Source organism: Pezoporus wallicus, unplaced genomic scaffold (genome assembly GCF_028554395.1).
Source record: "Pezoporus wallicus isolate ANWC-B61680 ecotype Strahan unplaced genomic scaffold, APGP_CSIRO_Pwel_v1 contig_10711, whole genome shotgun sequence".
In the NCBI taxonomy this organism is placed as follows: domain Eukaryota; kingdom Metazoa; phylum Chordata; class Aves; order Psittaciformes; family Psittacidae; genus Pezoporus; species Pezoporus wallicus.
The window spans coordinates 305,368-318,251 of NW_026638325.1; the positions used below are offsets into that span (position 1 = coordinate 305,368).

Below are 12,884 nucleotides of genomic sequence, written 5' to 3' on the forward strand. Positions count from 1 at the left end.
GCCATGGAGGGTCCAACATCCCCATGCTGATGGTGCTGGAAAGCTGACGCCTGGGTTTGCCATTTAATTGTACCTTAAAAATCAAACCCAAACCGACACGGAACGGCTTCAACTCCCCCTGAAATCAGAGTTGGAGCTTTGGAACAGCAACAGGGATTTAACGCGTTGGCAAAGGAGCGACCACTTTGCTTCAGCAAGACCGAGCCATGATAATACACCCCATAAACGCTGATCCCACCACGGTCATCATAGAATCATGGGATGGTTTGGCTTGGAAAGGACCTCAAGATCCAGTTCCAACCCCCTCCCCTGGGCAGGGACACCTTCCACTAGGCTGAGGTGCTGAAGTGAGGTGCAGAACACCAGAAGGAAAGCATGGGGAGAACAAACCAACCTCTTCCCATTGGAAGTGACTGAATCCCCCCACCCCATCCAGCTTCATTTCCTTCATCCTATTACAAATGAATGGCAGGGAATCCCCATGAGTTTTCCAATGACTCATTTTGAGCCTTGGCTGTTGGGGATGACTTACACCAGCAGTGGGGACGCAGCGGGGAAGGGGATGCCGCGCGGCTCCTCCTTTAGGTACCTCTTTGTGGAGCTGCCAAACAGGAGAGGAAAGGTGGGGATAAACCATCCCAAAGCGGGGTTTTCCCTTGGGATGGGGCTCATGGAGCCGTGCTGGGTCGTTGGTGCTCCCTTCCCACCTGAACCGCTTGGTGTTGATGAGCCAGTGCACGAAGTCCTTGGCCTTCATCTGGTCCAGGTAACGGGTGAAGTCGCTGGTGAAGGTTCCTTCCGAGTGCCGCTTCCTGTTGGACGCCAAGGTCTGGGCACTCTGTGGCTCGGATGAGCTCCATCTGCTCGGGATGGGGCAGACAACGTGGCTTTAATGCACACGGTGCCATCCTGCACCCTTCCGGGCACAGAATCCTCTCGGGCATTGACCGTGTGGAGCATCCCCCAGGAAAGCCCTAAGAATCCATAAAACCCATTTCCCAAGGGGGTCAGCCCAGCCTGGCCAGGTTTATTCCTGACATTAGGTGGGAAATCTCATCCCATATTATTTGCCCTGTGTCTTGCTTGGCTGTGGTGGGTTTGTGCCTCCAATCTGCTGCTCCTGGGAAGGAGTGTGGTGATGCCCGAGGCTCCTATCAACCCCTCCAGGATGGAGAGATGATGTTGGGGTCCCTCCTATCCCAAATTCACTCCGGCAGAGGGTTCCTAATGGATTTTCCTCCCCGTGGAGTGAGGCTCAGCATCCTGCCCAAAGCATCCTTCCCAATGCATCCTTCCCAATGCATCCTGCCCAAGCATCCTGCCCAAGCATCCTTCCCAATGCATCCTTCCCAATGCATCCTGCCCAAGCATCCTGCCCAAAGCATCCTGCCCAAGCATCCTTCCCAATGCATCCTTCCCAATGCATCCTGCCCAAGCATCCTTCCCAATGCATCCTTCCCAATGCATCCTGCCCAAGCATCCTGCCCAAGCATCCTTCCCAATGCATCCTTCCCAATGCATCCTGCCCAAGCATCCTGCCCAAGCATCCTTCCCAATGCATCCTTCCCAATGCATCCTGCCCAAAGCTTTATGTCCCACTGCATCCCATCACTGGTCTGACACATCCAAGAATTCCAGGGGATTGGACATGGCAATGTCCCTGCATGGGCTGGGAGAGAGCCAGGAAGGATCCTGCCTGGAGCAATGAGAACAGGAACGCTGCAGCAGTGAGGCAGCGACAGCAACGGCTGAGCTGCTCCAACAGCCCCTGCCCATGGCAGCATCTCCTGGAGCAGCTCCACCAACGTTCCCTACCTGGATGTGTCCTCCAGGTCCTTGGTGCCCATCGGCCACCCTGTGGGGATCAGCATGGCCAACACCAGCCCGCAGAGGTTCAGCCACCGCACGACCTGCATTGGTCCTGCTGGAGAAGGCAAAAGTCACGAGAGAGGCATCCATGTCACGACAGAGAAAACCATCACCACTGCCCCCCCAAGCCCCCCCCAGCCCTGCAGCGTGGCACGGGACAGATCCAGCCTGGGGGTCCTGGCAGGGTGTGGATGGGTGCAATGGGAAGTGCAGCCTCACAGTTCCCCATTGCACCTCTGCCATTGCTTAGGAGCAGGCGCAGAGCCCCAAGGAGGGGTTTGGCCAATCTAAAGGTAGAATTCATTGCAAGAAACCTCATCACAGTCTCTGTGTAGGAGTACTGCATCCATCCAGGAGCCCTATTTCTATCCAGGAGCACTGCATCCATCCAGGAGCCCTATTTCTATCCAGGAGCACTGCATCCATCCAGGAGCCCTATTTCTATCCAGGAGCACTGCATCCATCCAGGAGCCCTATTTCTATCCAGGAGCACTATTTCTATCTAGGAGCCCTAGCCAGTCAGGAGGAGTAAAATTCCAGCCCTTAATTCCTGATAACCAGACTTTGGGATGCCCGTCACCAACCGCTTGCATGACTCGGGGTTGATTTCTTCCACTAGAGGTGGGAAAGAAGAGAGGAAAAGGGTTTAATCCCCAAACTGGTGTGAAAGAAAGGAGGAAAAGGGTTTAATCCCAAAATTGGTGGGAAAGAAAGGAGGAAAAGGGTTTAATCCCCAAACTGATGGGAAAGAAAGGAGGAAAAGGGTTTAATCCCCAAACTGGTGGGAAAGAAGGGAGGAAAAGGGTTTAATCCCCAAATTGGTGGGAAAGAAGGGAGGAAAAGGGTTTAATCCCCAAACTGGTGGGAAAGAAGGGAGGAAAAGGGTTTAATCCCAAAATTGGTGGGAAAGAAGGGAGGAAAAGGGTTTAATCCCAAAATTGGTGGGAAATAAAGGAGGAAAAGGGTTTAATCCCCAAACTGGTGGGAAAGAAGGGAGGAAAAGGGTTTAATCCCCAAACTGGTGGGAAAGAAGGGAGGAAAAGGGTTTAATCCCCAAACTGGTGGGAAAGAAGGGGGGAAAAGGCTCCTACCTTTGCCCAGCCCCGCTGCCCTCCAAGCCGGATCGCCCGTCCCTCCTTGCAGCAGGTTCTGGCGCTGCTCTTCCCCTTCCCAGCGCTTTTAAGCTTGTTAGGAGGATGCTGCGAGCTGACGGGGAGGTCACTGCTGCTCCTGGTCGGTGCTGCATGGGTCACTCGGCATCATTAGAGCAGTCTCGAAGTGGGGCTGCTGCAGGCAAGGCCGTTGCCACGTCTGCAGCTGATGCGTGCAGCAGGGGATGGGGCTTTCGCTGTTGCTGGGTCCTTGTTGGCCCAAAGGACCTGTGGGTTTCCTCCTTCCAGGTGACTTGGCCACCATAGGTCCTGCAGGGAGAGCTGATTTCTCTGCCCTTTCACCCCGCTCTGGGTTGAGTTAAAACACACAGAGGAATAAAGCAGGAGTAAAGGTGTCAAAGAAGCGTTTGGGTACCAGGATGCTGCTGCTTCCTGCAGGGTAAAACCCAGCTCAGATGCATGGACACCCTTGGATCCAAGCCTGGGTTTGTCCCCCAAGGCCAGAGGTGAAACTGGGGCTGCTCAGCATCATCTGGTGCTGGCTGCGCACCAGGAAAAGGAGCGTGAGCAGCCGGTCATGGATGTGATCCTGCCCCTCTGCTCTGCTCGGTGAGACCCCGCTTGCAGCACTGGGTGCGGTGCTGGGGTCCTCAGCATAAGAAGGACTTGGAGGTGGTGGAGCAAGGCCAGAGGAGGCCATGAGGATGCTCAGGGGCTGAAGCAGCTCCCATAGGAGCCAGGCTGAGAACATTGGGGCTGGAGCAGAGAAGCTGCGTGGGGAGCTCAGAGCAGCTTCCAGTGCCTGAAGGGGGGGTACAAGGATGCTGGAGAGGGACCTGCGTCAGGGACTGGGGCGATGGGACAGGGGGTGATGGGTTCAGAGTGCAACAGGGGGAGTTCAGGTTGGAGATGAGGAAGCTCCTTAGTGTGAGGGTGCTGGGGCGCTGGGATGGGTTGAACGGGGAAGGTTTGGCTGCTCCATCGCTGGCAGTGGAGCGGAGCCCTCAGCTCCCTGAAGCTGCAGGAGCTCCCTGAACCTCTGAGGGCTGCTCCTGCCTCTCTCTGACGGGGGCAGTTTGGAGCTCTTGGCTGTGGACCGCCCGCGGTCCAGCGCTCAGGGGACTAAAGGTGCCCTGTGTCACCCTGTCAATGGACAGAGGCAAGCGGGACCCCGCTTCCCCTGCATCCAACACGAGCCCTGGAGGAGATGAAGGCTCCGGCTCCTCTCTGTGCTCTGCCCCCGGGACCTTTCTGCCCGGGGCTGGGTAATTACTGCGCTACGGAAGAGCTCCCTGCAGCTCCCATCACCGTCAGCACGGGGCTGGTGCTCAGCAGGGGCTCATCTGGAGGAGCCTCCTAATGAGGGCCAGCGGTGGCCTCAGCACGGAGCCTGTCATCAGCGGGGATTAATGAGCTCAGCCTTCCGGGAGCGCTCGCACCCATCACTCCCAGAGAGGTTCTTGCACCCATCACTCCCATGGAGGTTCTTGCACCCATCACTCCCAGAGAGGTTCTTGCACCCATCACTCCCAGAGAGGTTCTTGCACCCATCACTCCCATAGAGGTTCTTGCACCCATCACTCCCAGAGAGGTTCTTGCACCCATCACTCCCAGAGAGGTTCTTGCACCCATCACTCCCAGAGAGGTTCTTGCACCCATCACTCCCAGAGAGGTTCTTGCACCCATCACTCCCATAGAGGTTCTTGCATCCATCACTCCCAGAGAGGTTCTTGCACCCATCACTCCCATAGAGGTTCTTGCACCCATCACTCCCAGAGAGGTTCTTGCACCCATCACTCCCATAGAGGTTCTTGCACCCATCACTCCCAGAGAGGTTCTTGCACCCATCACTCCCATAGAGGTTCTTGCACCCATCACTCCCAGAGAGGTTCTTGCACCCATCACTCCCATAGAAGTTCTTGCACCCATCACTCCCATAGAGGTTCTTGCACCCATCACTCCCAGAGAGGTTCTTGCACCCATCACTCCCAGAGAGGTTTCTGAATGGCACCCAAGGAGCTCACGCTGACTCTGGTTGTGATGGGGTCCCGTCCCCCCCCACCCCGCCTCTCCCCGGCCCCACGGAGGACCCCGCAGTGCTCAGCTCAGCCAGCACCGAGCGGGGTGGGTTGGAGAAGGGTCCTGCAGGAGCTCTCCCCACTGATGCTGGGCTCCTGGTTCCAAGCGCCCTCTGTGGTCCTTCCCTTTCCACCCGGTTGGCTTGCTGGTGGCTCTGCCACCCTAAAGGACCGCACCATGGGGGCATGAATCTCTCTTATAAGATCATAGGATCATGGAACAGCTTGGGTTGGATCGGACCTTCAAAACCTGCCGGTCCAATCTCCTTGCAAGGAGCAGGGGCATCTTCAATTCGATGAGGTTGCTCAGAACCGCATCCAACCCGGCCTGGATTGTGTCCAGGGATGGGGCATCCACCACCCTCTCTGGACAACCTGATGTGCGGGAGAAGCCGGATTTTGGCTCAGTTCGTCCCATTTTGTCCCGTTTTCTGTGTGCATGGACAGCAGGTGGCGGCCTTCCTCTGTCAGAGAGGAGCCACGAGCATCAACCAGGCTGGAAAAGAGCTTTAAGCTCGTCCAGTGCAACAGTCCCAAGGCCACCCCTAACCCATTGCACTGAGGGTGTGTGAGCGCTTGCAGGGACGGTGCCTGCAGCCCTGCCCTGGGCAGCCTGTTCCAATGCCTGAGCACGCTTTGGGGCAGGAATTGTTCCTCAGCTCCATCTAAACCTGCCCTGGTGCAGCTTGAGGCCGTTTCCTCTTGCCCCATCCCTTGGGAGCAGAGCCTGGCTCCATCCTGCTGTCAGTGAGCGATCAGGTCCCCCCTGAGCCTTCTCTTCTCCATCTGAACCCCCCCCGGTCCCTCAGCCGTTCCCCATCACCCCTGTGCTCCAGGCCCTGCACCAGCTCCGCTGCCCTTCTCTGGCCCCACTCCAGCACCTCAATGTCTCTCTTGTAGTGAGGAGCTCAGACCTGTCCATCCTTTCTCTGTCCATCCTTCCCTTCCCTCACAGCATCCTCTCATTGCTCCACAGCTCCTCAGCAGTGGGAGCTGATGGTGATTGGGGTCAGATCAGAGGCTCTGTCCTTTCACCTGGGTCAATCAGTGCATTTTACTCCCGAAACCTCAGCAATCAGCCTCAGCAATCCACCTCACCTGGTTGAGCTCTTGCTGCCTACAAAGCCTGGTGCTGAGTCCATCCATGGTCTTCAACCCTGGGAGTTTGCCATCCCTCCTGCTCCCTGGACATCCCTCCTGGTCCTCTTTGGCTGCCCCTTGCTCCCTGTGCTCTCGGCATGATGCTCTGCACTGAAAGGTGGGTGCTTCCCTTCCCCTTCCAGAGGAGAGCGGGTGCTAAGGGCTGTGCTGGGTGCTCTGAGGTGGTTTGGAGCCGGCTCAGCCCCTTGGGGCACCCTGGCCCAGCACCAAGCCATTGCTGGGTCATGCTGGGGCCCAGCGGGAGCTGCACTGGGGCAGCTCTGGGCAAGCGAAGCTGTGAGCGTGTGAGGAGCATCTGTGGTGATGCCCATGGGGTTGGGTTTGTCAACGTGGGCTTGGTGCTGGCGTGCTTGAAGCCTGCCCTACCCCTCACGTAGGGGTAGGGTTGGTTTGGGTTTGTCTGGGACAAGGGGAGATGGTGGGGAAGGGTTTGCTCCTGCTCCATGTCCCCTCTTTAACATGGTTCCTTTCTGCTCCGTGCCCCCTTGGCTTTGACATCTGGAGAGCCCTGTCAGGTTTGTTTTCTCACCTGCCTCCTCTTCCTGCCTGTGATGCTCTCAAGGTCTTGGGGGCCCTCATGAGACGAGTTATCATTGTCCATGGGCTGAAACAGCCCCAAATAGAGCCTGGTGCTAAGGTGGCCGAGGGAGGTTTGCACTTCAGCCTCTTGATGTCAATGGGCCCTCAGCAGCTTCGTGTGTGATTCACCAAGCACTGCCAAAGCTCCCTCTTTGAGCCCTTCTTTGCCTGTTTGCCATGGCTTTTACCTTGGCAGGGCTTGCTGGCAAGGGGCTGCTGAAACCTGAGCGAGCCATAAATAAAACCTGCTTTGCATCCAAATGCACCAATTAATCCTGGGTGTGTTGCTGCAATTAGATGACAAATTATGCCTCCAGATTCACTTGCCTGTTGAGATAGAGAAGCTGTGTTTGCTCAGCCGGGGACGGCTTGCCCATGGCTTTCCATCTACCCCAGGGGATGTGCAATGATAAACAGGGGAGCTGCACCCTGCTGCAGCGGCAGAATGGGGACCCTATGGCCTCAGCTCCTTTCCCTGCAGATTGGAAGCTCATTTGCTGCCTTATTGCAAGATGTTAGTGCAGGGTTCACGCTTGCAATGCCCAAGCCTTGTAGAGGAGCTGTGTGCAGTGCTGGGGTCCTCAGCATGGACATGGAGCTGCTGGAGCAAGGCCACGAGGATGCTCAGGGGCTGGAGCAGCTCCCATAGGAGCCAGGCTGAGAACACTGGGGCTGGAGGAGAGAAGCTGCGTGGGGAGCTCAGAGCAGCTTCCAGTGCCTGGAGGGGGGTACAAGGATGCTGGAGAGGGACCTGCATCAGGGACTGGGGTGATGGGACAGGGGGTGATGGGTTCAGAGTGGAACAGGGGGAGTTCAGGTTGGAGATGAAGAAGCTCCTTAGTGTGAGGGTGCTGGGGCGCTGGGATGGATTGAATGGAGAAGGTTTGGATGCTCCATCCCTGGCAGTGCTCAAGGCCAGGTTGGAGCACCCTGCTCCAGTGGAAGGTGCCCCTGCCTATGGTGGGGTTGGAGCTGGATGAGCATTAAGGTCCCTTCCAACCCAAACCATTCCATGAATTAAGCCCCATCAGATTGGAGCAGGGGTCGCCTTCAGACCTGCAGCTCCTGGGCCCTCCTACCAATTGTGGGTACCAGATTTGACCGCTCTGCTCTAGCTCTGAGACTGGGGCTGGTGCTAAACAGCACGCACTGATGTGCTGCAGGATGCTCCCTCCTGATCCCCCTGGTGCTGCAGAACGGCTCACTTACAGCTTGATTCGGAACGTGTCTTGATGCGGATGGAAGCCCTTTGTGGTGGGGAAGAGCCTTGTTAATGCACCGAGACAGTGAGGCACGGAAAAGCTGGGGCTGCTGCTGCTAGAGAAAGGTGTTTTCTTCACATGCTGTTTCCATGGAAAAATGCGTATCTGGGGGTTGAATTATAAAGGATGAGTAAACCCAAGGCAGGGATGAGTAAACCCAAGGCAGGGATGAGTAAACCCAAGGCCAGGCTCTTGCTCTTGCAGGGATGCTGCCTGTGCAGAGGGGAGCTGGTTCCTGATGCTCAGCTTCAGTGCTGAGCCCCACATCTAAAGCAAACACCGGGACAAAGGCACAGAGATAAGGAGCCTCTTGATGTCACTGTTTACACACCCGACTTCCATCCAAGCTTTATCTCCCCATTAACTGCTCTTGCAGGGTTTCTTTGTGAAAGAGCCATAGAGGTTTTCTTATCTGGTTGGAACAAAATAAGCTGATAGTGGTTTATATCCCTTTCCCCTTTGATGCGGATGGATGCTGATAGCAGCTATCATAATTCCTATGGACTCTGGTCTTTTAAAGGAGGAGGGGGGATGGCTCCTTGTTGGAAAGCGGTTGGTTGGGTGAGTAGCTTGAAAACTAAGGAATTTCCTTCAGGAGAGAAGAAAGGGTTCGTTTTCTGCTGCTGGAACTGCTCGGGCAGGGAAAGAGCTGCTCCATCACAGGAGAAATGCCCTCCTTGGGAATGAGAGGGGGGAAATCCCAGCAGCTGGGAGAATCCTTGGGGAAGGGGAATTGATTTCTCTCTCTTTGAGGTCCTTTGGCAAGAAAAGGCAAACTGTACAGGGCATCTTGAGCTTGTTTTGCTCCTGTTCTTCCCCTCCCCAGCTGCACAAGAGGGCATTATATCAACCTGCAGCTGTACCTGGCTTGGGGGCAGGAGAGCTCTTGCTGTCTTGCCAAGCAGGATTAATGTCAAGCCGGCAGCCAAGGGCCGTATCCTGGAGGATGCTTGCCAGATGCTGGGCTGTGTTTTGTTTGGTGGTGGTTATGTTTTTAGGGGTGGTTTCTGAGCCCCATTGGATCCTGGCTCTCCAGGACCCTTCCCACGCAGCAAGGCTGGGCATGGGGACTCGTCCTCCTGTGCATCCCGATGCTGGTTGGATGCCACGAGCTTGGGGATCTCTTGTTTTGGGGGGAGAGCAGCCCAAATGCTGAGTGTGCATCAGTCCCGGGGTGGGAGCTCAGCCAGTTCAGAGGCCTCTTACTGGGCTGGGGCTTAAAGCTGCTTAATCCCTTCCTTGCTTGCGAAGTCCTTGTGCTCTCCTTGTGCCTGGAAAACCCTCCTGGCTCCGGAGCTGCCCTTTCCCAACAAAGCCCCTTTGTCAGGCAGACCTTAGGGTTGCTTCTTTGTTTTCCCTTCTTTACTTTATGACTCTCTTTGATTGCCGTCGCCACCCCGCAGCACAAGGAGCCCTTCTTGGGGCCGCTCTTGGACTTTGCCTGTTTGCAGGAGGGAGGTGAAGAACAAACGGGGCTGTATCCTGGAGAAGGGGAGGCAAAACCTTGGAGCAAGAGGGAAGTTGGCAGCAGAAACGCAGCCCTGAGCCAGCAGCGCAGAGCCTGTGGTCCAGGCAGGGAGAGAGCCTTGTTTTCATATGGGATGCTGAGGCTGCTCTTTGGAGAAGAGTGGCTGGAAGCAGGAATGGGGTTTTTATCCCCCTTTTACTCTTAAGAAACCTCCCTCTGGTGAGGCTTTTCCCGGCCTCTTGCTTGTTCTCCATGGAGCATCCCAGCAGAGGGCAGCAAGAGATGTCCCAGGCACCCATGGGAGCTGCTCCAGGCTTACTGCAGGACCAGCCCAGTCACTGTCCCCTTCTGGTCCCCAGCCTTGAGGCATCTGTTAATAACTCCCTATTATTATATCGACTATAACTCAAATAACTCCAAGTCTTTAGGTGCTTTAAAGAGGCATTTTTAGGGCTCTAGGGGGGTGTTGAGGTGGGAACAGATCCTTTTGCCCTCCCAGGGCTCTGGACATCTTCTGCCCTTCTTCTCTTGAACTGCAGGTTTATTTGGGGCAATTCTCCTCCTGTATTCCCGTGTATTATGGTGCTGCATCTCCCCATGCACTCAGCAGGGCCTTGGTGCACTGCACCGATGCTGAAGCAAGGACCAAAGCAGAGCACTGGTGGCTTCACACTCACCTGAGCAGTGGTGCCCATTGCTGGTGGGTGCTGAAGCCTGACCCGACGTGCTGCTGCATTCAACCCGAGTCGTACCTGTGTGCAGTGCTGGGGTCCTCAGCATAAGAAGGACATGGAGGTGGGGGAGAAAAGCCAGAGGAGGCCATGAGGATGCTCAGGGGCTGGAGCAGAGAAGCTGCGTGGAGAGCTCAGAGCAGCTTCCAGTGCCTGAAGGGGGGTACAAGGATGCTGGAGAGGGACCTGCATCAGGGACTGGAGCGATGGGACAGGGGGTGATGGGTTCAGAGTGGAACAGGGGGAGTTCAGGTTGGAGATGAGGAAGTTCTTCCCTGTGAGGGTGCTGGGGCACTGGGATGGGTTGAATGGGCAAGGTTTGGATGCTCCATGCCATCAAGGCCACGCTGGCCACAGGGGCTTGGAGCAAGCTGCTCTAGTGGAAGGGGTCCCTGCCCGTGGCAGGGGGTTGGAACTGGATGGGCTTTAAGGTCCCTTCCAACCCAATCCGTTCTATGCTAGAAGCCCACGAGCAAACACGGATGAAGGCGGTGGATGCTGAGGTGGAGGCTGCTCCCGGTGCCAACAGGAAGGGTCACAGAACCGGGACCGCAGCAGCTCGAGGCTGGGCAGAGGCTGAGTAGGAGGGGGAAGCTCGGTGCGTGCGCTCCAGAGGAGGTGGGTGCTGGCACAGGCTGGAGCGTGACTAACACCAACATCCTGCCGGGCTCTGCCGTGCCTCTGCTGCCCTGGGTGATGCACAGGAAGCATCTCGAGAGCCTCCCGCATCTCCCGGTGCGCTGCGGAGCTGCAGCCAAGGGAGAACATCTGCAGCTTGGCTTCCTTATGGCTCCTGAGTTGGTCCTTGGCTGCTTGGGGCTCTCCAGCAAAGCTGCTCCTGGAGGGGTCGTTGCTTTCCTGGGCCACTCGGTGGGCTGCAGTCCCCCTCTGCGATGCTTCCCCGCCTGCCCTGCGCTTGCCTGGCTGCCTCCATCTCTCATGGCCCTGTTCTCCACCAGCAGGACTTGGCTTTGCTTTGTTCTCCAGGTGCTTTCCATGGGAAGTCAAACTCCAGCTTGAAGCAAAGCATTTAGGGTTGCAAAGCCCAGCCCCGGTGGCAGGGATGCGCTCCCAGGTTGGGCAGCCTTATCCGAGGGATGGAGGGAGCTGGGCTGATCCTTTGCCAAGGGCTGACGCAAAGAGGCACCTACAACCCATTGGAAATACCCTTGTTTAATGGGGATATTGCCACAGGATCTTGTTTCTCCTCAAGCACTTGGTTCCCTCCCCTGTGTCTACAATGGCCCAGCAAGCTTGTGTTTCAGGGACTTTAGATGCTGCACAAAGAGCCCTTCCTTAAACAGATTGAAAGCTCTTTGATGCGTGAGGAGATATAAGGTTTCAAGGTTGCTACAACATGGGGAAAAGTTGGGGGTTTCCTCCTTGCCAGAACAACAAAAAAGGACCTTTTTAAAAGCTCTTTTAATGGAAAAGATGCTCCAGAATGAGAAACAGTCTGTGAAATGCTCTTGGTGCAAAGCAACTGCTGGTAGGGGCATTTAGGGGGTAACTGCACCTCATTATGGCACGTACGTACAAGAAGGATGTGCTGCAGTGCCATAGTCTCACCTGATGCACCTCTAAACCAGGGGATGTGCAAGGAACCGGTGGTACAAGGCACTGATTGAATTCACACCCTTCTAACCCCACTGGTGCTGGATCCCTGTGGCCATAGGGAAGGGGGGTGATGGGGTGCATGGGCAGCTCCCGTTGCAGGGAGAAGCAGGGGAAAGCAGTAACAGCCCCATTCAAAACGGGGCTCGAAGCCTTCAAAAGACCCAAGTTTCTCTGGGTTTAAGCACCGCTGTTCCCATCCCTGGGCAGGCAGGAACAGGCAGAAGGACCTTGGGGCTCCCCAGCCACGACCTGGGCTCTGCCCTGGCACAGGTGAGCTCACATCCCTTGCAGGATGCCAGGCTTTGGGCCGGATTAAACGCAAGCTCTCTGCCATGGATTGCATCTACCAGGGACCAGCACGAAGCTGGGTGGGGAAGGGGTGACACGAGCACCAGGAGCTCTGCACCGGGCAGGATGCTGCCGGCGCTCGCTCTGCTTCAGGCTCTACCCCTGCCCGTGCAATGGGGAAGGGGGGGGTTCATTGCTTGTGCCCCCTCCCCGCTGCCTCCCCCCCAGCCCTGCCTGGGTCCATCCTGTGTTTTCGAGCCAGGCGCTGGCTGCCTTTTGTGCTGACGCAGAGCTGCTGTGGCAGATGCTCTGATTCATCCCATGGAGGGCTCACACCCAGCCCGCCTTTCTGCTGCTTGTTGGGCACGCTGGGAGCTGGGCCCCTCTGTGGGGTGCTGTGCTGCTCCCTGAGTCCCTTTATGGGGTGTGGGGTATGCCAGGACTCCTGGATGCTGGGGTGGATGGGGTTTAGATCAGCAAAGCGAAGGGGGATGCTCAGGGTGCCCTGCTCTCAGTGTACCTCTGGGTGCATCCTCAGGGGCCAGGGCTGCCGTGGAAGGAGATTGTTGGATGCAGGTTTTGGGCTGTTGCTTTGCTGTTGGGGTGCTTTGAGAGGGGTGTCTCTGGGTTCTGGAGGTGCTTGAGTGTTCCCCTGGGGCTTGTGTCTGGAGAGCAGCAGCATTCCATGTGCGATTGTGCTGCTGATTATTCTCTGCCCT

The 12,884-nt window shown here is 56.5% G+C and overlaps 1 protein-coding gene across 1 annotated transcript; it reads right to left on the reverse strand.

Moving 5' to 3' along the window:
* Nucleotides 1–528: 528 nt before the first annotated feature.
* LOC130599672 (exendin-3-like) lies at nucleotides 529–1,916 on the reverse strand. Its single transcript, XM_057410346.1, has 3 exons — nucleotides 1,816–1,916; nucleotides 708–860; nucleotides 529–601 (listed from the first exon to the last, which is right to left on the reverse strand). Exons 1-3 carry the CDS (start codon nucleotides 1,914–1,916, stop codon nucleotides 529–531), a joined length of 327 nt encoding a protein of 108 aa, XP_057266329.1.
* Between the last annotated feature and the right edge of the window lie 10,968 nt (nucleotides 1,917–12,884).